This window comes from Falco rusticolus, chromosome 8 (genome assembly GCF_015220075.1).
Source record: "Falco rusticolus isolate bFalRus1 chromosome 8, bFalRus1.pri, whole genome shotgun sequence".
NCBI classification, from domain to species: domain Eukaryota; kingdom Metazoa; phylum Chordata; class Aves; order Falconiformes; family Falconidae; genus Falco; species Falco rusticolus.
In genome coordinates, this window is record NC_051194.1 from 2421164 (window position 1) to 2445181 (window position 24018).

At 47.5% G+C, this 24018-nt stretch overlaps 1 protein-coding gene across 3 annotated transcripts in view; it reads left to right on the forward strand.

Moving 5' to 3' along the window:
- Positions 1-21091, forward strand: part of FNIP1 (folliculin interacting protein 1) — a 70295-nt gene extending 49204 nt beyond the window's left edge. For all 3 annotated transcript variants that reach the window (XM_037396735.1, XM_037396737.1, XM_037396736.1), the window contains 10 exons: positions 250-385; positions 939-1140; positions 1934-2019; positions 8458-8604; positions 10584-10753; positions 12119-13544; positions 13911-14079; positions 16122-16319; positions 16706-16821; positions 17810-21091. In XM_037396735.1, coding sequence (XP_037252632.1) covers positions 250-385; positions 939-1140; positions 1934-2019; positions 8458-8604; positions 10584-10753; positions 12119-13544; positions 13911-14079; positions 16122-16319; positions 16706-16821; positions 17810-17888 — 2729 coding nt within the window. In that variant the 3' untranslated portion in view covers positions 17889-21091. The remainder of the gene's footprint in view (positions 1-249; positions 386-938; positions 1141-1933; positions 2020-8457; positions 8605-10583; positions 10754-12118; positions 13545-13910; positions 14080-16121; positions 16320-16705; positions 16822-17809) is intronic.
- Positions 21092-24018: the final 2927 nt, after the last annotated feature.

A 24018-nucleotide genomic window follows, 5' to 3' on the forward strand; every position in this document is an offset into this window, starting at 1 on the left:
GATGAGCAAGGTGCAGCCTGTATGTTGCCTGTTATGTAAAGCTGCAGGACTGTCCCACCCTTGTAGTGCTTGTATATCTTGTTAATACTATGAACTGGTTATTTTTAGATAAGAAACACAGATAAGCAAAAGAAGGCATTTGAGAAGCAACACCAGTTTACCTTGAGGGGCTTCATTTAGTTCCGAGTATTATTTTCCAAGTGCTCTTTCTTCTGAAGAGATTTTTATTTATTCCTCTTATTATTGCAGCATCTCTTAGCAGTCTGCTCATCACTCCGTTTCCATCTCCGGGCTCTTCGTTTAACAAAAGCTGTGCTAGCAGTTACCAGCGGCGTTGGCGTCGCAGCCAGACTACCAGCTTGGAGAATGGGGTCTTCCCTCGATGGTGAGCTGGGAGTGAAAATGCTGGTTGCTGCCCATAGATTTTTCCACCATTGTCAGCTTGATTCTGCTCTTGCCTATGTACTTCTGCTCTTGCTGTTGCTTTCTGTGGCATATTCACAGAGGTGTAAGTCAAGCTGCACTTCAACGCCTGATCTTTTTTAACATCTGTTTTCTTCGTGGCATTCATTGTTTTGGACTAAACTAGAAAGCCTTCAGCAAAATGTAAACCTGTAGGCTTTACTTTTGAGGATAAGAAGCCCTAAAATCCTACTCCAAACAAATGCTTGGCAGAGGTGGGAGAGAAGTAGAATACTATATTCTGATCCCACAGACGCTTTGAATCTGGCTCCAGCTTTTGTGATTGCAGGATCAGTTAATGGTTGCTTGTAAAAAAATTGCAAAGTGGATGTTATCAAAGGTGACAGTTTGACAACACATGCACACAAAAGGTGCTTATTGAAGTTAAATGTTCAAGAATTGAAATTACATAGGAAACAGAGGTACAACTTTAAGCAGTGGATTACGTTAATTTTCTATTTTTTTCATGCTTCAAGGTCCATGGATGAAAGCTTTAACTTGTCAGATGACAGCTCTGGTCCTAGCCAAGGAATTGTTAGGAAGAAAAAGATAGCAATTGGAGTTATTTTTTCACTCTCAAGAGACGAAGATGAAAACAACAAATTTAATGAGTTCTTCTTCTCACACTTCCCTCTTTTTGAGAGTCACATGAACAAACTGAAGAGTGCAATAGAGCAGGTAAATACAATCTCTTTTGATTCTTGCACTTGTATTGCTCTATGTTCCCCCCCAGCCCTGTCAGATTTAATCCCCAACTCTTGTAATAGTTTACAAAAGTGGGATCAGCTTGCTGTTGGGTGTAGGAATTGCACCAGTTTTGCTCCGTGACATCTTTGACGATATTTCATACTGCTCGTAGAAGCACAAGAGGAGCTGAGAACAGAGCATGCTGCATTACAGGGATTGCTGAAAGCCAGAACAGTCGCTGTGCTGTGTAAGCTCCCAGCAAAGCCCTGATCAGCCAAGGGGGAAAGGTGCTTTTAAGGCCACCTCTACCTCCATTTCAGCTGTATCTGAGTGTAGTGGATTGCAGAGTAAGAACCCATCTCTAGGCTCTTCCAGGCTGTAAATAAATACCGAGATTTTTTTTCTTTCCCTTTATTTTACCCTCTGATTCTGGATTCTGATGTGTAGGAAATTTTTGAAGATCGAAGGTTCAGATGTGCGGTTAGATTTGCTTCAAATCTCTCTTATAGGAAATAGTAGTTACTTTGCCCCTACAATGAAAACTTTGACCCCTTTTATGCCTTGAATGATGAAAAACACACAGGTAGTAGAGGCTGCAGTTGCGTGTGCCTCACCTGTCTTTCCTCAGAAATGAAAGTTGGCACTTGTAACATCATTTTATCACTTAAAAAAACTATTTGCATGACTAGTTGCATGAAAGATAAAGTAAAACACATGACTGTTTTCCATTTTTTTGTCCTTCTGGAGCTATGTGTTACTTATCTGTTTAATGATTGTTTTCAAGGCTATGAAAATGAGTCGTAGATCAGCTGATGCCAGTCAGCGGAGTTTGGCATATAACAGAATTGTTGATGCCCTTAATGAATTCAGGTGAGCAGTTTGTCTCCTATCTGTTGTGTCTGTCTCTTCAAAAGCACTCAAGTCTGTTTTAGAAGGATCTTCTTAGGGCAGGATAGGTAACTTACAATGTCTGAAGTCTTCTGCAAAAGTGAGTACAATAAAGGTATTGGTGATAGCAAGCCATGATAATCCATTTGTGGTTTTAGATTTTGCCAAGTGTGTATATCCATCAGGGCTTGGTGTGAACAGGACACAGACGATTAAGGTTTTCTGTTTTTTAGGAAGTAATGAAGCTCCTAGCAACCTCTTGAATTGTCTTTTATGAGAGGAGGGAAAAAAATTGCAAAGCCATGTTAGGGAAATCTTCCTGTAGTGTGTATTTTCTTATGTGTGAGCAAAGCTTTTATTCATCTCTAAATTCCGCTCTAAAGGCGTTTCAGATAACCAGCTACTAAGAAGAAGGACTATCTTTTTCACACAGTAAAATGCAGTATTGTAATCTCTTGCTATCAGTACCTGCTGAGCATCTCCATTCAACAGTTAATGTACAAAGTAAGGCAGATAAGCACATCCCTGGCATTTAACTGTATTTTCTTTCCAGAGTTTAAGTCATGGGGAGGGAATTAAGATGAAATCCGTCTGTTTCAAGTGATTCATCTCCTCTCAGATGGGAGTGGCAAAGTGCTTCCTTTTACAACCAGTGTAGAGCTGCGTTTAAAAGGCATTATAGAAGAGAGCACTCTGATGTTACAAAAAGAAAATCCTGACAATCAGGATGTATTTTACTGAACAGCAAAGGATCCTGAGGGCTCACTCATTTTTCTGCAATTGCAGTTACTACCTGAATGCCACGGATTAGATGGTTTTGCAGGATGAAGGCACAGTGTATTTGGTTTGTTTTCTATTTTTTTAGAACTTCATTTCCATGTAGTTGCATGGAAGGGCAGAGGATATGCTCGCAGGGACAGGAGGCAGGGAAGAGAGCACGTGGGCCTGCGGCGAGAGGTGGATTGGGATAAGCAGTGCCAAGAGAGGGAGCAGAGAGAGCTTGTGACTGCTGGGAGCCGCTGAGCCTGCCCAGGGGCCCGAGACAAGTTCGGCAACTCTGAGCAGCCACGGTGGTTCCTCCACTCCCCCCAGCTCTGCTCTCCTTCCTGCTCTCACCCAGAGCCATTCTCCATGTTCCCACTCCGTGTTAACACCACTCCCCAGCTGTTTTCCCAAAAATTCCCCCCAAACGTTCCCCCTCAAGATACACTCAGTGGACTTTGCCCGTTCTCCTTTGTCCTTCCAAGTTAAACAGTTCCTGAGTGCTGGGGAGGGGCACGTATCCCAAGTCAAATGTAGCAAAAATAACCCTGAAAACACAGGCAAAATCCCCCTTGCTTGCTTTTTCCTCCTTGGAGGGAGGCTCGGTGATGCTGAGCTGAGACGGGACAAGGAAGTCTCCTCTCATCGGGCTGAGGAGGAAAATAATGTCCCGGCGGACATGGGAGGGTTGGCACTCTGCTGAGCACTCTGCTGAGCCGCGGCGAGCACCGTCCTTCACTTGACACGGCCATTGCGCAACCAGCGCTGGGAGCATGTGTCCCACTACCAGTTTTATGCAGAGGTTTCCATGGTGATACAAATATTACCCTGTAGTACTGTAATGAAGTAAATTAAATCCAGTTTAATTTCATATAAATTAATTTCCTGGGGCAGCAGACTTTGGCAATTCTGGTTTGGGTTTGTTTTTTGGTTTTTTTAAGTGAGTGCATTCAGAGGCGTGCACCAGCCAGTGCCCCCAGCCCGAGCAGGTCCTGCAGCGGGCAAGGTCCTCGTGCCTCTGCGGTGTCTCAGGGTGGCAGTGTGTGCTGCCATCAAGAAAAGCGTTTCTGTAACATGCAAAAGCTGTTTGCTTTTCAAAGCAACACGATGTGGGTCTGGTAAGGAAAACAAGGCGTATTTAAATACTGAAGGCTGGATGCAAAGATGCTTTGGCACAGGTCCAGCAAACCCATTTAGGCCAGTATTATCTCTTCAGGCGTCTGCTTTCCCACTGAAGTCACGGGGAAGTCAGGAGCCTGAGTCCTTTGGTGAACCTGAGACTTGTGTTGATTCCTGCTCTCTTAGCAAATTGTGCTGGAGGGAAGAAGGGTGCTGACTTCAGTGGGTTGGTGTTTCTAAAACATAATCCTGTGCTGGTTTAACTCATTGCAGTCTGGGGTGTTTTGTTTGTTTTCTGAAGGAGATTTTTTTTCAGTTTTTTTTAAACCCCAGCTTTCAGAGGTTGTCAAGTGTAGCTAGTGTGTACTCCTGTGGTGATCAGAATAAAATCAAGTCACTGGGGCATGGGGGACCAGCTACACGCTGCCATGCTGATCCCAGAAGGGAGGAGGGAGTGTGACGTTTGTTACCATACCCTCCTGCCACCCAAAAGTCCCCATCTGCAGGGAAGGTGCTGTGGTTGTAGGTCGGCTGGCTAGCCTTCAAGCAGGGTTATTGTAAGGAGCCGGCTACAGGGTCAGCTGGACATTGGCAGGCATTTACCTGCTGGTACTGGAGGGTGGAGGGGGAAAAAGAAGGTAGCAAAACCAACCTCTTCCTTTGCTCTTGTTGTCTCATCCAGCAAAAAACAAAGCTGCCTTCTCTGGAAGGGCTAGGCTGCTTCTGCAGGTTTGTGCTATTGGTGAATTTGCATCAGTTTGGTGCCCAGCTCCAGGCCTACCCTTGCATCATTATTCAATTTCCAGCAATTTTTAATTTTCTAAAGCACTGATGGATTTAGCTGTTAACACTTGACTTAGAGGCTTAAAACTCTCTTTGGATGTCAGCTGTGCAGACACATGACTTAGGAAATAAGCTACTGTACTTGCATAAACATTTCGACTCCCCCAGTCCCTGAGGCCAACGCAGCACATTGATAATACAGATTACGCATCTGACTAATACCTGTGTGGCAAATACACAGACTGGCAAGGAAACACTGAAGGCAAGGCCCAGGGAAACACCTCTCTGCTTTCTGGCAGCCAGATTTGATCCTATTTTATGCTAGTAATTTTTAAGCAGCTTATGCTGCTGTGAACCAAGTGGTGCATTTTGCTCAGCAGTGCAGGCTGGCCCCGGTGCCAGCATGGGACAGGAGTCCTGCGGGCTCCCTGCGTGGGGGAGCCCCGCTCCCGCAGTCATTGCAGCAATTACTACTGCCTTTGTTTTCTTTCCCCTTTTTAAGGAAAAATCATCTTTGGAAAGAAGCGATGAGGATAGGGAGCAGATGCGTATGAATTAAGTTTTTTAAACCACTGATTTTTTTCTTTTTTTGAAACAATCTCTAAAGAGAAGCTAAGCTTTGCCATTATATTGCAACTCTTAAATAGCAAAGCAGCTCTCACTGCACAGTGCTGAGGGTCAGGAGTGCTTCCCTTAGGGAGGAAGGGCGCTGCAGAGGGATGCTCTCATCCACAAGGAGCCATCTGGCTCCTTTGGTTTGTACAGCGCCAGGGAAAGATGTCTCAGACTGGTATTAAAAACCAGGAAAAAGGCCGGGGAGGTTTGAGATGTATTTGGGTGAGGGTGAAGCAGGTAGCAGCGTGACACCTGATCTGCCGCCATGCCATGCCAGGGGCGGCTGCCGTGGCACTCGTAGCACCGTGAGTGCCGTCCTGTCTGCAGGCAGCAGGGTTGCTCGACTCGGTGCCATCTGCATCTGCAGAGCAGCAAACCCCAGAGGGTTTGCAGGAGGGATTCTGCTCAGGCCTTCATTTTTGTATGGCTGGGTTGTGCTTTGTTGGGTTTCAAGCCGCTGTTGAGTGCAAAGCAATTTCCTGCAGAGCTCCCCCGGCCCCCTGTGCTGGCTGCACCCATTGCTGGTGCTGAGGTGCCCATCAGTCCAGACTGGAGTTCTGCCTCCCAGAAGCATTTCCAGATACAAATCGGTTCAAATGTACCAAAACCCTCAAAAGAACAGTCCCTCTCGTTAACTGAACTTTTCCCTTGCATGCCACTGCTCCATGCTGGCGGGGGGTGGGGAGGGGAGGCAGCAAGCAGAGGGGAGGGGGCTTCTTGCTGCAGATGGCTGAGGGGTCTTCAATTTGGTTTTCAATGGTTGTTATTTTTTAAATCCGGGTAAATTCCCTGTAGTGTTTTAGGGTTTGTTGTTGGGGGGGGGGGGTGTGGGGCTTTTTTTTTTTTTTTTTTTTGTGGTTCTTTAAGAAACTGAAGGAGCTGTTTCCCCCCGTGTTTGCAGAGCTGGAAAGCTGTTAATCCTTGCCCTTGGTCTGTGTGCCATTGCTGCCTGCGCTGGCATGGAGGGTTCCCTGCACTGCAGTCACATGCCTGCTGGCCACCGGCCAGGGCAATCTGATCTCTCTCTGAGGAAACACTATCAGTTGCAGATGCAGCCAGGGTTACCAGAATAGTAAATAACGAATCACAAGACTCGGTCTATCTTTTCAACAAAAACAAATATTTTAATATATTGGTTTTAGCATAGAAGTCGTTTCTTTTTATCAAAACAGCCAAGCTGCAAGAGGCTTGGCTTGGGTTCGTTTGCATATGAAGGAGAAATAAGCTGTATTTTACCTTAAGTCGTGCAATTTATTTTCAGATTCTAAGGTCAGCTGTGTGGGGGGATATAAGTTTCGATACTTGTTTAGAGCTTTGAAACTCATGGAGCTTTGAAGTCCCTGGATTTGGGGTTTCTCCCTTTCTTTGGGCCTCTTCAACATCCATCCATCCATCTGTTAACGGGCTGTGAACAGAAAGCCTTCTCTTAATAATCCCACCTCTAGTCCCAGCTTGCTACTGCCATGAAATCCTGGTGTCCCCGGAGACCCTCCGGTTCCCCCACCCCGGTGCGGCAGTGCGGTATCCCCGGCTGCCTGCCCCACTGGTTGACCCTGGCAGGACTGCCGTGCCCAGGTCCGTAAGCAGGCTGTGCTTCCCCCCGAGAGAGGACCCGCCACAGAGGGTAACGTAGAGCAGCTCCCAGGCTGCTGGAAACTGGCCCCGCAGGCAGCAGGCCCTCTGGGTGCTGTGTTCTGGTAAGCATGAAACCTGAGTTTGTCCCCTCTCCAGCCCACTGACCATTCTTCTGACTTTCCTCTCATGTCTGTGGCAGTGGGGTGTCTGAAAATCTCACCTTTGAGCAAGATGGGGTTGATTGCAAACACACAGGATGGATTTTGTACGTAATGAAAACTGATAGAAGAAATAAGGCAGAAGATGCCATTGTCCTCCTCACCGCCTTTCTACTTGAGCAGTCACGGTGACCTTGGCACAGTGCCTGGTCACCTTTGCTGCCCTTTGGGGAGCTGCTCTTGGGGGGGTCTTGTCACTGTACAGCTGCTTTCTTCTCTGCCGAATACCCAGGGAATAATTCCTTCCTGCCCCTTGCGCCGGCGCCCTTGCATGCTGCTCTGCTGCTGACGTGCGGGGCTCTCACTTCCCAGGGAGTTTCACTTTAAACACTAAACCACGAAGATTTGGCAGCTGCTGCTCCAGTGTGTTTGCCTGCCTGACATGCACAGCCCTTGCTTTACTGCTGGAAGTGTCGATAAGTTTTTAGCCAAGTGTATCCATAGAAGGTCTTTACAAATCAAGGATGGTTCTAGGGATAATGTAAATCTCTGTCTTGTAAAACGAAAATACCTCTTCTAGAAAAAGTAGTGGGGAGAAACCTGAATTGATCAGTCATTTCCTTTGTTGTTTTGGTTTTTCAGGCTTATACTGTGATGAAAACGCAGGTTCCCATACTGTCATAGCAGAGGCATTGCACTTAAACGCCTCTAAAATCTAAACTAAACTATAGTTTTGTTTTAAGAATAAACTGGTGGGGGGTTAATCTGGTGCTTTACTGCAGACCTGAAGTTTTAATCAGACGTTTACTGTCCTCTGTAGAATCAAAAAGGATGTGGGTAGGTATGTAATCCTGGAAAACCCTGGGGTGACTTTGACTCTCGTATGCTGTATTCAAAGCTAAAGAAGTAAGCTGGCCCCCCTGCTCTACAAATCCATGCTTTGGTGGGTTTGGCCTGGAGATACACCTATTTTTTAAAGCAAGGAGGAAGTTAAGATATTTTTAAAAGTCAGATACACATAAACTTGCCGTAGTCGTTAAATCAAGCAGAACTGTGGGAGGATTTACATGTTTTGAATGAAATGGCGAGAAGGCAGGGAGGTAACAAAAACTGATGTACTTCTCCATTCGGCACAGGGCAGCTCTTGCCCTCTGACAGTGAGTTGTTGCTGTGTTTGGGCTCGGTTTAGGGAGGTGCATGAAGAACCTGTGAGGCTTCACTCTGAGGTGGAAGGGTGAATTCATGCGATTTAATGAACAGCACAGTTTGGGTAATGGTTGATGAGAGAAAACTTGTTTCTGATAGGAATGACAGCTGGAACTGAATGCTGCAGTAAATTCTTTGAGTTGGGAGTTCTGCCTTTCGTTCTTTTGTTCACTCTTCTGGATTTTTTGGTTTTGTTTTCTAGAACAACTATTTGCAATCTGTACACGATGCCACGCATTGGGGAGCCTGTCTGGCTTACTATGATGTCGGGGACACCAGAAAAGAACCAGCTTTGCCACCGCTTCATGAAGGAGTTCACTTTCCTGATGGAAAATGCTTCTAAAAACCAGTATGGTGGATTTTAGTTTTTAAGTTATATATGTGTTTATGCCTTGTTCTTTCAAACCAATTTTTGAATTGTTTTTTAAAATCCTGGTAATCAAAAGAATCAAAAGACCATCCAGAAATACCTTCCTTTTAAAACAAAAAAGAAATCAGGCAGGATCTCATTAAATGCCTGCTTCCCCGCAGTCCTCTAAATGTCGGTAGAGGCTAAACATTTGAAACATGTCCATGGGAAGCGTGTGATGGGTGTGTATGTCTGGAAGGGGATGAACGTACCTTATGAAATGCATTAATCTACCTTTCAAAATCAGTTATCATATGATGAGCAAGGTTAGACATTCAGTTCGGGCCGTGCCTGTAATACTGTCTGACCGCAAATTGCTCTTAAACCTGACTTCTGTAAAGTGCCACTGAAGAAATGGTGTGCTTCGTTAGTGCTCACCTTTCTGCCCTCAGGACAAAGCCGTGAGCAGTTGTTAAAAACTGAGAGAGAAAATGTTCTTGATAAACTCAGGAGAATCTGATAAATTTCCTCCTTTGTCAACACTTCATCCTCTTTCCCCAGGGCATGAATAGAGGAAGTTTTTAAAGCGTTTGGCTCCACTGAAGTCCTAAAACAAGCACAAACATGTGAAGTTTGAGTGAGAATGGCACTGAAGGACCAGCTGTTAGCTCATGGGAAGCTGCTGGCTGCGGGGGGGAAGGGGCTGCTGCTCACTGGCTTCCAGCTCGGCCGCCAACCTTGTCCTCTTTTCTGTCCCCCAGATGGGAGGGTGACCGCTGGTGGTCAGCGTGGTCTGCCTTCTCCTGCCTCAGTGCAATGGGAGAAACCACAGGGAGTGCTCAGGGCTTCAGAGGTTTTTTCTTAAAATCATCTCCTGCTGCAGTGGAAGCTTTTTCCTGGGATTGGCCCCTTTGGACCCTGCCATTCTGATCCCTATACATCTTTGTTACATTTACATGGTCATTTGTTTGGGTTTGCTTGCTTTATTTTAAATATAGTAAGATTTACACTGACAGAAGCAAGAGGAAAATCGAGCCCCATATCATTTCAATCCGGTTTTAAATCTCCTTTCCTCCTTCGGCTGTGAGGCAACAGTGAGGAAACGGCTAAGTTTAAGCTGCAGGGTTCCTGACGCTTGCAGACTGTTCAGATGACGTTATTCTGAGGCTCGGTGGCCTTTGTGCACCTGAGCTGCTGCGGCGTCTGCCAGCACCATCGGTCGGCATGCGGGGGGCTCTGGGGCTGTGCTTCTGCCTGCTCCTGCCAGGAAAGGGCTGGGAAGGAAAGTCTTCCCTCCATGGAGCAGAAACCACTCTCAGTCCTTGCAACGACTCAGATAGTTAACTTTTGTCAGAAAGGTTTTTCACCTTACTTGCTTAGCTAGTGAAAACTGCTTTGCCAGTGCAAGGACACAGCCTTCTCCGGCTGAGCCAGAGAACTTTGGGGGGCTGTGTGTGTTATTTTTGGAACGAAGCAGCTGTATGTGCTGAAATCACATCACAGTTAGACGAAAGAACACAGCACCCAGGTATTTTACAGGTTTGGTCGCAATAGACTTCCTTCTCACCAACAGTCACAGATCTTAAGGGTTTAGGATCTCAGTGTACAGAGGCCACACAGTGCCGCGGTTTTCTTACAGCGAACAAAGTAAGTTGGTTTTGAGATGTTTTACAACACAAAGCTTGCAAAATAGGAAGTCTCATAATTATTACCAAACAGAGGAACTGAGATGCCACAGTTTTAAAATATTTCATTTTACTTTAAATTTGTGTTCTAAAAAAGAGCTTTGCAGGGGTGGGAGGGGGAGGGTACATCCCTCCCTTCTCCCCCCAGAGAGCCAAGACTGAAGGAATAATCTCTGTTGACTTCGTTAGGTTGTTTCTGCAATCCTTGATCCATACAGGCTGTAGAACTGCTGTCAGTTTAACATCCTGAGTGTGTACCTAGAAAAAAACCTGTGTTGAACATTTTGGTTTCAGGTTTTTACCAGCTTTACTGACTGCAGTCCTGACTAACCACTTGGCCTGGGTCCCTACTGTCATGCCAAACGGCCAGCCGCCTATAAGAATCTTCCTGGAAAAGCATTCTTCCCAGAGCGTGGACATGCTGGCCAAAACTCACCCGTACAACCCACTGTGGGCACAGCTCGGTATGTGGCAAACATCACTAAACCGTCCAAAGCTTTATGTAAATGGTATGCGCGTGGTGGGTTTTATGGATGCTTGTTACTTCCCCCCACGTTAATTTTTGGTTTAATTCAAAACAAGACAAAAGCACGTATTTCAAACTTAGAGGTGGTCACTGTATTTTTTTATATGGGCCCTAATTTCTTAAGGCATTATCAATGATGAAATGACAGCCAAAAAGTAAAGACCTCTTCAGTCATCTGTGGCAGATCACCTAAGTTAGGTCAGCTGCCCTGGTGATGATGGAGGATTCCAGTCCCCCTCTGGTCCTGCCTCTGTAAGGAAATCGGTTCTTATTTTGGGGGATGCTGCTATCAGTAAGCCTGGCTCTCGAAAGAGCCAGGCAAGAAGATCCATCAGTTGATAAAAATGAACATACCCTCAATACAGCAGGCAAAGGAGTGACGTAGTACAGGAAATCATGACGAGGCAAACCCTGGGTAAGGTCTCAAAGACTAGTCAGTTGAGTACCTGGTCATACTGTCTTCTAATTGCTGAGTAGAGAAGGGGAGATGAGCTTCCTACTTCCTGGTCAGCTCGTCCTGCTCTGCACACAAACTCTCATGGAATTTGGTTAGGGAAGGGAAAGAAAGGTTTTGCGAGGTTGCCCTATTCGGGTATAGGCAGGAGTGGCCAGGGAGTTGGCAAGAAGAGTTCGTTTCAGACCTCATGGGACTGAAGGGATCCACTGTGGTTACATTGGCTTTCGAGGCCTCTTGGATCCCTCGTCCCTTCATCCCTGTTCATGCAGTGCCCTAAGACCTCCAGAACAGCACATGCACAGGCACTTCTCCAGGTGAATCTGGAGTACAGTCAAAACAATGCATGGCAGAGCTCAAGGGGAGGGAGGGAGGAGAAGGCTGGGTTCAGCTGTGCACCCACCACTGCCGCTTTTTGCCCCGGTCCTTGGCATTAGGTTTGTTTCTCCTTACAGCTTTCTCTTTGTGGGTAAAAGTTCAGCCCAGTTTCCAGACTGTCCAGGGTCATTCAGAGCAGATGCCTCCTCTCTCTTGATGGCTATATAAGGAACACAGGAGACAAGCCTCCAGAGCTAGGCACTGAAGTTAGGTGGTGCGAACGCTCCCTAATGTGCAAGATCAGATGTCTCCCTGACCAGTGTGTCACCTTACATACGATACCAACAGCATCTTTGAGATTCTCTGTATTGAAAACAAAATAACTAGCATAGCTGTCATCGCTCTTCTGCCTTAGTACTAATTTTTCTGTTGTAGACCTGGCCTTTGAAAACTGGCCACAACAATTGTCTGTTAGAAGAACAACTTATTATAAAGGTGGGAAATAATTATCTGTTTCTTTTCCTGGTTTAGGTGACCTGTATGGGGCTATTGGATCACCTGTGAGATTAGCAAAAACAGTTGTGGTTGGCAAAAGGCATGACCTGGTACAGAGGTTGCTTTATTTCCTTACTTACTTCATCAGATGTTCTGAACTTCAAGAAACGCATCTTCTAGAAAATGGGGAAGATGAAGCCATTGTCATGCCTGGAACTGTTATAACTACCACGCTGGAGAAGGGAGAAGTAGAAGAATCCGAGTATGTGCTTGTCACAATGCACAAGAACAGGGGCAACTTGCTACCAGCGGAGGCTGAAGAAATGAGAACTCCCAACTGTAGCTGTAAATACTGCAAATGTCCCGTTTCCCTTGCACAAAACATAGAAGGTGTTTCGCAGCAAGAGAGAGAAGACACGCAAAGCACTCCTAAGGTAGAGCTGGAAACTTCTTCAGATGAGAACAGAACTATCGTTCCTGACGATTGCCAGGAAGATGCTGTTGATATTAATCCACCAAGATCCTGCCTGGACACAAAACTAGAGACCGTGGTGTGCGCAGGGTCAGCTTCACCAGAAAAACGTGTAGTGACAGAATCTGGTTTGGAGCCAACAGCAAATGTGTGGAGGAATGAAGACTCGCTGGAATCGGGCAACCAGGCGGTCAGCGTAACAAGGTCACCTGGCATTGCTGTGGAGAAGAAGCCACCAGATAAGCTCTTCTGCGATGCATTTTCTTGCAGTGCTGCCGAAGCGCAGACAAAGGTGACTTTCCTCATCGGAGATTCCATGTCACCTGATTCAGACATCGAACTCCGAAGTCAGGCAGTAGCGGAACAAATTGCTAGGCATCACAGCCCGCCAGCGACGGAGGAAGGAGCGTCTGCTGATCAGAACTGTGAAGCTAAACAAACTGTCGAGGACCAAAATAGAGACTGTGGGACAGCTGAACCCTTTCCTGAAGTTGCTAGTGAGCATCAGAGCTGGAATCCAAATCCGTACAACGCCGAGAGCATGAGTCTGTTTGACGAGTATTTTACTGATGACAGTTCAGTTGAAACCCGGACTATTGATGATATTCCAGGGCAAGCAGCTACAGACCTTCTTGCTCACAACAGTAGTTTAGACTTTTCTAAAAAGCTGTGTACAAAGACTAGCAAACCACCTAGCGAATTTTGTAAATTTATGGACTCTGTTCGACAAGAGACCTACAAAAACTGCTTTAATGAGCAGGACCAAAGAGAGAAAATCTCTATTCGCGTCCCCCATGGGGACAGAGAAAACGTGGAGAAAAAAGTTGCCCCAGGAATTGATTGGGACATTCCAAGAAATGAGAGTTCAGATAGTGCCCTGGGTGACAGCGAAAGTGAGGATACAGGTCATGATCTAACTAGACTAAGCGGTAACTATTATGGAGGAGAGCAAGAAGATTGGGCAGAAGAATACGAGATTCCCTTCCCTGGGTAAGTACTATTAAGCAGTAATAGAGCCTAAAAAAGTTAGAGCCTCTTCTCATGTCACATGTTTGGAGGAACGTTGCCTAACTTGGCATCAGTGGCTGGAAGAGTATCTCCTGCGCCCGCTGGTCGTAGAAGAATATCGAGGGATCAGTGGTCTGGAAAAAAATACGAATGATGTATTGTGGTCTTGGCTTGTTTCCTTTCCTTCCACAATGGGCTGACTGCAAAAGCTGACTTTAAACTGTTGCTTTTTAAAAAGTGCTTGAATGGAAGTTAGAAGAGATGTGATAGAAGTGAAAATGCAACCTCTCTGTCAGCTGAATTTGTTGTTTGCAAATTGTATGTGTCTCTGATACACCTTTCTTGCAGGTCAAAATTAGTTGAAGTGAACTCTGTCCAGCCCAGTATCGCCAATTTTGGAAGATCCTTACTAGGTGGCTACTGTTCATCTTACGTCCCTGACTTTGTTTTGCAAGGAATAGGAAGTGATGAAAAGCTGAGGCACTGTTTGGTGTCAGATTTGTCTCACGCTGTGCAGGTAATTAAGCTATATTTGGTAAATGTATTTGTCACAGTAGGGAAAGGCAAATGTTTTTGAATGTACATACCTGCTGGAAGTGGAAATATTTACTGTTGCAGCCTCTTCAGGTTTCCCCAGTCCCAGGTCACCGATTTTTTTCCTCTCTCTCAATTAACATCTGCAAAAACACGGGTATTTCACTGCAAATCTGGAGCACAAAAACTTAATATTTCCACTGGAGCCAGCGGAGAGGTTCATGCCCTTGGGAAGACGGATCTCTGTGCTCAGCCTTAGAGAGGAGTCTCCTGTAGGCATGGCAGTCTGCTGGTGGTTGCACACCCACGCGGTGGAATGATGTTAATCACAACCAGACGCTGAGGTTGCTGTGCCGATCTTCCCGGGCACAGTCTGGCTGCGGTGGTTGTGCAGAAGCTCCCTTTGCTCCCTCCTCTTCCCATGCACGTTTAACCAGTGTGCTGCTGCTTGCGGGGCAAAATATGTTACCTGTGGTGAAGCCGTCAGGAATGCTTAGTATTTGGGGACTTTACTCCTTTTTTAGGATTGTAGTCAAAGTGTCCTATAGTGTCGGCTGGCTTTGTCAGGAAAGGAGAAACCAATATGAAGGTAATTGTCCTCAGGGGACTCGCAGTTCTCGTGTGTGCTGGCAATCATCTTTTCTCCACGGAAGCATTTCCTTAGATGAACTGGGGCATGACTGGGAAGCGTGGCATTTCCTACCCCTTTTAAAGTCATCAGGAGACGAGGGGAAAGCAGGCTGTCGCTGCAGAGTGTGATTGTGCTCCCCTCTAGTTTATTCCCGAGGGAATGGGGAAAGACCCGTGCACAGACTGGTGAGCAGTCTGCTTCTCTGAGCGCTCCCCTGGGAGCCTCCGGAGTGTCCCCTTCTTCCCCACCTCTGAAGTTAAGGCTGTGCACCACACCTGGAGCCCGGCCCACCTTACTGCCCCCTTTCCTTGTGCCCGGCCCCGCAGGGGGTGAGTGTGCTCCCTGCATGGTTGTTCTAGGGGCTGTTTGAAACCCTTGTGTTTTAAGCCGAATGTTTAAACCATTTGCAAAGTGTAATTGAACTACAGGCAACAGAAGCAGCAGTGTGAGGTAGCTGCTGCTGTGAGAGAGATGTGTCTGAGACATAATGGCGAGGCGCTGGCACGGGCTGCCCAGAGCAGCTGTGGGTGCCCCATCCCTGGCAGTGCCCGAGGCCAGGCTGGACGGGGCTGGGGGCAGCCTGGGCCGGTGGCCGGTGTCCCTGCCTGTGGCAGTGCACTAGGCTGGATGGTCTTTAAGGTCCCTTCCAACCCAAACCATTCGATGATGACGATAACCGAATTGTGGTGCATGTCCATCAGGAGATTTACATTTCAATTGCAAAAGTCAAAGATTGAGAGGATACAAAAGGACCGAGCACCATTTTATATGTTTAACTTAAATAGTAAGTGCATCCCAGCCCGCTGTGAAGTCCCTGTGGGACTCTTTGGAAGGAGATGCTTCCTAACAGTCAGCCCCAAAAATGTGCCGGGGAAGGACAGTGGGGTTCCACATGCTCCCCCTTTCTAAAACCTCCGTGGTGTGGGCTGGCTGGAAGCAGGCAGGAGCTGGGCGCAGGCTGGGTTCCTGACTCCCTCTGCCGGCCTTCCCGTAAAGGGAACCAGTGACAACTGGGAATAAATCCAACCGTGTTAACACAGCCTTGTCGAACAGCAAGTTGGATTTTTGGTACTTTCCTTTTTAGAGGTTTAGATTATCCTTCAGATACGTCAAAACTCTTTATATCAAGTATCAAAAGATATAATTGTCAGCCAGTGACACACTTCCAAGCCTGGAAGAAAATGTAAAATGGCAACTATCCTCCTAAGACTGTACCTTGCTTCCAGTAAAGCTCTGATTTTAGTAGGTGGAATGCAATGCTAGCACATGTTGCTGTATTTTAGATGAAGCAGTGCCTGGGATGCTATCCCTGCTATCCAGGATGGTGATGTTTTGTGAAAGGACCATTGTCATTTGCCATTCTCAGGGTTCTGCTATTCTTTTTCTGTTTCTAGCATCCTGTTCTGGATGAACCGATTGCAGAAGCCGTTTGCATTATTGCTGACACAGACAAGTGGACGGTGCAAGTGGCCAGTAGCCAGAGGCGAATGATTGATAATAAGCTGGGAAAAGAAGTGTTAGTCTCCAGTCTCGTCTCCAACCTGCTTCATTCCACTCTTCAGCTTTACAAGCATAATTTATCTCCAAACTTTGTAAGTATGAATGACAATCGAGTGAGCGGTGTTTTTAAAGCATCCTTTCACTTCACAGGTTAAAGAGGTTGTAAGGTTCTGCCTAGTTTACATACCCGTAGCTGCAGTTTTCATAGCCAGTGCGTCCCCTGATGTAACTCTTTGAGCTGTCTGAACACCACTCTGTAGCCGAGACAGCTGTCTCATTAATTCTGTTTTAACATGCAGTCAAAGGCTTCTGCTCAAAAGTAAGAGTCTTGCCAGTGAATATCTTACTAATTATTCACCTAGACACGGCCACGGAAAAGGCAATAGATGTATGGGGTCCGCGGTGTTCTGCTCTGAGGTGGGTGCGGTTTGGATATGGCGCTGTCTCCTCCCTGACACAACTCCCTTTGTCTTTCTAGTGTGTTATGCACCTGGAGGATCGGCTGCAGGAGCTCTATTTCAAAAGCAAGATGCTGTCCGAGTATCTCAAGGGCCAGATGAGAGTTCACGTCAAGGAGCTGGGCATGGTGCTGGGGTACGGTCACAAACTCGCTCCGAGCAGCGCTGCCCTGCGCGTCCTGGTGCCAAATCCTCTGCCTGGGCTTGTTCTAAGCACAGCGAAACGGATTCCTAAGTGGGACTGGAACCGTAGAGTGGCATAAATCACCCATGGCTGCAGGCTTCTCCCTAGCCAGTGCTTGGTCCCGAGGATCCCCCAACCTTTCTCTCTTCCCTCCGGGCAGGAAGGTGGGCTCAGCACTCCAGAGCTTATCAGATTCCTTCCTTAGTTGGTCAGTCAGTGCTCGACAGCGTGGGGCACCTGACTCCTCCAGGTTGACTTTCCCTACGTGGCAGAAAACACCCTCTATGTCATGTAAGGCACATAATACCTCTCTGTGGGTGTGGGGCACAGGCAGAGAAGCTATTTACGGGGTGTTTATAGGAAGGATTTGAGTATCTTCTTATGCAGAGGAGTACAGGGTGGTCAGGCGGGCACACGGAGCGTGTGTGGAGCCTGGAGATGGGGCAGCAGCTGCAGCGGGGTGAGCTGCCGCACAGTGCCAGGGCTTCCTTGGGAGCTGCAGACGCAGCTCAGCCTAGTCCTCTGCTCCTGCGCTTGGCCCCTCAGCTATTGCTGCCTTTGCTTTGAGAGGAGGAAGGAATCTGCTGGGTTTTCTCCCCCCGTCTGCTTTCTCACCGGTTTGTTGGCCCTGTGGGGAAAAAACCACCCGAGCAGGCGGGTGGGAGCCGGGGCGGCGCTGGCGGCGCAGAGCTGTCGCTGTCAGCGTGAGCGAGGGGAGGCAGGAGCAGGGTGGTGGCTGCGCGGTGTAACCGCGCTGGCGCTGCCGTGGCACAGGAGCGCGACGGGCTTCCCTGGCGTGGGGCGCGCCCGGCCACCCGGCGCAGCGTGCGCTGGCGGCCCGAGCGCCGCAGGCTCGGCAGGCGGTGCGGCCGCTACCGCGCGGGATCAGCCCAGCTACGCTTCGGGTTAGGTTAGACCTGACTCTTCTGCTTCCTTCTAGGATTGAATCCAGTGACCTCCCTCTGCTGGCAGCTGTGGCAAGCACTCACTCTCCGTATGTTGCCCAGATACTACTTTAAAATGCCAGAGGCCACAGAGATTGACTTTTTCCCCCCCTCTGGAAACAAAGTGGAAGGCGAAGTTGTTCTGGCTCCTCTCTCTTTGATGCAATTAAAACAAACTGCTCCTGGAGCCGCAGCACCTCCATATATGACTGCACGTTACACAGACAGTTGGAGACTTTCCCTCTCCCACTTGGTCATTTATAAAAAAGGATAAAGGAAGAAAAAAGAGAAATGAGTAAGCCTAAGATTTCAGCCACAGGAAAGCGAAGATTTCAGCAAAAGCTGAAGATCTGCATTTTTTACCAGTTTCTACCACAATGGCTAACTGTACTTTATATTGGGGAATGTGAGGAAGAACTGCTTTGAGACATACGTGATGCTATCACCAATTACAAACTTAAGAGAATGCAGCAGTTGTCTTCAGACTGGCTTCTACTGATTAGGACCTCGTTAAGATCCGTAATTCTCAAGCTGCAATGATTTGTAAACAACTTCTATTTTTTTCATGTCATAGTCAAATTCTGGATACTTCCCAGAGGAAGAACAGGGGTGGGAGGGCTGGTTTGTTTTTGTAAAAAGCTTATTAATGTCACTCGGCTCCAAAATTTATTTATGATCTTTGTCCTGGGGAGAGGGAATAACAGGGGTGGGTGGGAGGGCACAAGGAGGAGGGAGGAAGAGGCCAACAGACAAACCAGCGATGGAGAGTCTCTTTCTTGGCCAGATGTTGCAACCAGTATTAAATGTTTATAATGTTTAAATGTTGCTTTATACTAAGTGATGCTTTTCTTCCACAATGTAATCAAAATGTAAAAAAAAAAAAAAAATCTAAAGAGAATGTTGGCTGAAAGTTCCCTGTGGGGTCCCCAGAATGACATGACTATTACCTCTAACTTTTTTATGGTCTATAATGTTCTTGCAACATCATATTCTTTTTACAGCAGTCAGTCAGCTATTGAAATAATGAACTAGAAATAACTGTACCAAAGCATTGGGGAAAAACTGAAAAGGCTATTACCCTTAATTGCTCAGGTAACTAATTGATATATTTTTTAAAACCGTTCTACAAAAACTGAACATTGATTACACCATAGTATAGTAATATCAAAATTATTTTTTCAAAAATATACCCTTGATGCAGATGTCTCTAATCCCTTTTCTACTCGCTTGTGCGATTACCAGCAGGAAATGTTGTTTATTTTATTCTCGGCATTTCTCCTTCACTCAGCCATCACTGTTTTGTCATTGTATATACAATAGTTGTACGAATAGCTGATGGACCCAATCTGGTGTAAGTAATGTAAATATACAGTGGTAGGTGGATTATGTTTTCAAAGGCTCTACTACCTCAGTTTAACTGGACACTTCATTATAGGCTTTTCTTTGCGTATTTGTCCTAGCAGCCAATTAATGTTGCTGATTTTTAGGGTCTGTTTTCATTGATTCTCTTCGGTATATTGCAATTTATGGTTTATCCACAGAAGTCGGAGATACGTGTTCACTTGGTCGCTAGACTCTATAAACAGTTCTAGAAATACGTCATTCTGTAATCATCTTTTCAGTAGTGTAGCACACCTGCTATTCTTGTTTGCAGAGTTATTTTAAACACAAATCTATTTTAACCATTTGATAAACTTGAAAACAATAGGAGAGATCCCTGCCCCACCACTGTCAACAACAAAACTCTCCTCCCTTCCTTTGCTGGGGCCAGGATTTCACCCGGAGTGGTTTTTTTTTCAGTAATATTCAAAATCTGTAATGTAAGGACTCTGTTCCAGGAAAGATCTACATGGCAAACCCCCACCCCTTTCCGTGTAGTACCGAGTCTGTGTCAGTAAGTAAACCAGACGTTAATATAGGCAGTGTCATTTGAAACTTTTGTATATAAAATCTAACGCTGACTGCTGCAGGGAAGAAACTTGTGTTTAATTCGTGATCTAAGGATATGTTTCTCCCCTATGCTTCAAATGTCCTTTCTTCACCACACAATGATGTTACACCTGGCTTTTGGAAGGAGCACAAAACATAGGGGCCCAGTGGTGTAAACATGTTTTTGATGAAATACAGGATTGAGCTCAGAACATGAATTTTTAACTCTTTGCTATGATACGTTATATAGCTGATAGTTCCGATTCTGAGCGTTGTACATAGATTTGCAGCTGTAGCCTGGTGATGTCCGTGCTGCCGGGCTGCGTCACGGCGCTGCCAGAGGAACGCGGGGCTGGGCTCCTGCCCTTGCCGCCGGGGGGGCTCCTGCACGCTGGGCAGCGCCGCACTGCGCCCTGGCGCCTCCCGGGACTCTGCTGATGATGCACCTTTGCAGGAAAACACTCTGTTCTCCTCCACGTAACCTCATTAGGCGACTTGTTGGTATCGCTTCGAAATGGATTTGACTCAAGAAAGGCCCTTGCGCAGCTGCGCAGCTTAAATTGGTATTAACTGGAGGAGGAAAAGGTGGTGGGTGGTGGGCATCCTTCTCTGCTGTCTTCTGCCTAACACAGCCCGTTAACGTCATCGTAACGGTGTGTTCAATCAGCCATGGATGAACGAGGCCACCGATGCGGCTTCCTCGTCACCCGCTGGCCGGTGCCAGCCCCGCCGAGCCCCAGCCCCAGCGGCGCTCCTGGTGCGGGGGTGGCCGAGCAGCGCCATGGTCCGGCACAGCCAAAACCCTCGTGCGATGGGAAGGTTTTCTGTAAGTTAACTTGTCGGGTACGTGAACAACACGGTACGTATGTCTGTCAAACAATACAAAAGGGATCTTTTACAGGACTATAGCATCGACTTTTTAAAAGTATATTGCGATTGTTTTATGTGAATAGAAAACTAACATTTGGTTTCTTTTTTCCACTATTACCAATCTCCATTAACATGTCTTAATTTTCTGGCTAAAAACTAAGTGTACTAGGCACACAAATTAGCAAATTTGTTTTTGTTGCAATTGGCAAACACTGGGCTGCTAAGAACAAAAAATATTTAAAAGAAAGGATTTTACACCTTGCGTATGTTTTCCCCATTAGTTATTATAGGTGTTTTATGACAATTTTTTGCTTTCTCTAAATTATTTAGATGGTGGTACTTGTAAAATGCTGGGTAAAATGTACATACTTGTTACCTCTTCTGTTTTTGTATATATTTCCCAAGATGTGCACTTGTATTATAATAACCATTCCCAATTTTAGGGGAAATTTGTGCAATAAATACAGTATGTCAATTTACTTCTAGTACATTTTGTGTCTGTTTTTTATACGCATAGCATGAGAGTGTTGGTGAGTGTTTAAGCTTTAACCACCGCAAGCTGGACGTCTGGCTGCCCCTATCACAGATGCCTTTTGAGACCTGCTGCCTAGCACTTAAGGGTGCTGCAGCCGTTTTATTTGGAGTCTTTCAGGGAATTAATCATTTCAAAGAGGAACTGGTGTTTGAACTTGCTGTCCCTTCAGCTGTGAATGTTGTTGGCCTGAAGAAAGCGACAGCAAGGTGGGAGGCTGGTCCTGGCCGTCTGTACTGACGCTTGGCTGCGCACGAGGAGAACAGACGAATGCACAAAGCCGCGGTCGTCGCGCGGGTGGGTGCGGTCATTCCTAAAGTTGCCTGCAAAGCGGTTGGTCACACGGGTCGAGTGTAATTCCTCATCTGCAAGTTACCGGGTTTGTGCCCATCTCCCCAGTTACAATCCCTTCCCTGTCCCTCTGGGCCGCTGCAAATGAAGGTTATCGAGAAGTCTTTGTAAGGTTTTATTAAATGTAAGTTCAGATTGTGATGGAGTGCTGTCAAGAGGAGAGAAGTAGTAGGTTATACAACAGGTAAAAGAATTAACTTGGGAAGGTGTAGTAGAGTGTACGTACGGCGGCCTTTAGAGCATTGGGATTATTGCGGGTCCTGTGTTGCTGGAGAGGGAATCGATAATCAGGAGATGGAGATCGCTGGCGTGGTTGCACCCTCAGCTTTGATAAGCTTTCTGACGGTCTGTGTCCCTGGCACGTGCCTTCCCCGGGCGCCCCTGGGTGCGGGGCTGGCACAGGCTGAGCCTGGTGCGAGCAGAGGCAAGTGGCCGCGGGCCCCATCCTGCAGAACCAGCCACAGGGCGGGTGACCGGCACCGATGGCAGCCCGGCAGCGCGGCAGAGGCCGGAGCTTTCCAGGGCTTCCACCTGCACCTGCCAAGTCTTCTCTGGTCAGAAGATTCCTGTTACCAGACTCACTGGTCTCATCTCCAGGAGTGAGGGCTGTACCGGCGGAGGTGCGGGTACCACCACCGCGAGCTTTCCCGAGGAGCAGGGAGCGGGGGAGCCGCTCCGACTGCTCCTCACCTCCCATCCCAAGTAGCGTGGTAGCAAACGGCTTCGTGTTGCGTGTGGGTGCGGTGGCGAGAAGCGATCAACAGAGAATTAGTTGCCTTTTAGTAACGATGAAGACGGGGTGATTGCTGGGCCCCGCATTCTGTGCCATGAGGGATTCGGAAGGCAGAGCCTGCGACTCCGAGCAGCGCTGGAGATGTGGGGCAGGCAGCAGCGAGTCCAGGGCCCCCCAGATCTGCGGTGGGAGATGCTCGGTCCCGGCTGGTGCAGCGGGAGAGGCGGCAAGACCCTGCTGCGGGACATCGGTGCCGTAAGCAGGCTGCCAGCCCTCCTGCAGCGTGCCGGGCGCTGACCCCGTTGGCTGCGGGCACCTAAGGCAGGGCAGGGAGTTTGGTGTTACAGGGTAGGTGGTCCTGAGGGGCCCTCCTGCCGTGATGTGCGAGGCTGGCTGGGGTCAGGTGTCTCTGTGTGGGTGTTGGCAAGTGCCTGTTAGCAGTAAACTCAGTCGTGTAGTCACTGCAGCATCCAGAAAACACTGATTTAATGCCCAGAATTGATTTCCCTTTTAACACTCCAACTATACTGCGATACCGTGCTTGCCAGCCAATATTTTTAATGTATTATTACTCCTCTTCTGTAATTCCCTTTATCTTCCTGAAACAAAGGGGAAACCTAATTCACTTTTGCCTAGGCAAAGGCAGGGAAGCAAGCCATAGCCACCAAGTACCACAGCGTCTTTCACCCCCTGCGTGATTACGGGGGGTCTGCAGAAGCAGGGGCGGTTATTTCTGTGTGGCTTAGTGCAGAGCAGCCACAGGACAGCTGCTGGACCCGCGGGGCAGAAAGCAGCTCCTTGTGTCACTGCTGGCTGCACCGGCGCACAGAGCTCCCACACAGCTCGCCGCTGGACTGCTGCCGCTTTCTTCTCTCGCTGCAAACATGACTTAAACATTTGTCATTAAAAAACAGTGACCTTATAGCTGGAGTTATAAACAAGCAGACACCCTGGAGATACACACGTCTTCTGAGTCTGTGCTGAAAGTGATGCCTCTGTTCTGTGTGCTGCAGCAGGCACGTTCTGTTCCAGCCACCCTCTCGGTTTTTATGGGCTGCAGGAGCGGCTGCAGGCTGCACACCAACTGCATGGCCGTCCTGTCCTGCCGCGTACAGTAACATCATCTGTGCTGCTGCTACAGGCAAATCTAAACACACCAGCGCTCGGGTTGCTGAAAAGTGCTCGCTGGTGCTGGCTGGAGTTGCTGCTTTACTGAAATCGGTGCTTTTCAGCTTTGACAGTCGAAGAACCACAAGTCCAAATCCATTTGGGATCTATGCCAGCTTTTAGAGCAGAATCTGGTTCCCCGGCAATGCGGGCTTTGCTTTGAGACCTCTCCTGGCAGAGGAGCTAGCAGGTAAATCAGCTGTGCCCTGTGTCATTAATTGTGGTAGTAAATTAATACTGGAGGTCAGCAGGAACCCCCATCCCCACCTTCTGGGGGGAAAAGTGGGAAAAACACGAACAGTGTTTGGCTGCGGTAACACCAGAGGCACTGCACAGTTCCCACCCGGCAGAGCAGGGGTTAACTGCTGCTCCAGAGCATGCACTTCTATACTGTCTGTAATAGAAAAACTTTATTTTTAATATATTTCCTCCAGGTTTCAGCGGTGCTGTGCCAGCTTTGTCACTGCAGGGCACACAGCTTGCTCAGCACCCAAGTACAGCGCTGTGAGGTCCTGCCCCAGCCGGCACAGAGGTGCCAACATGGAGCTTCCCATGGAGCTATGGATCCCCGTGGAGCTATGGATCCCCATGGGAATCAGGGAGCTGGCAGGAGGGGCTGTGTG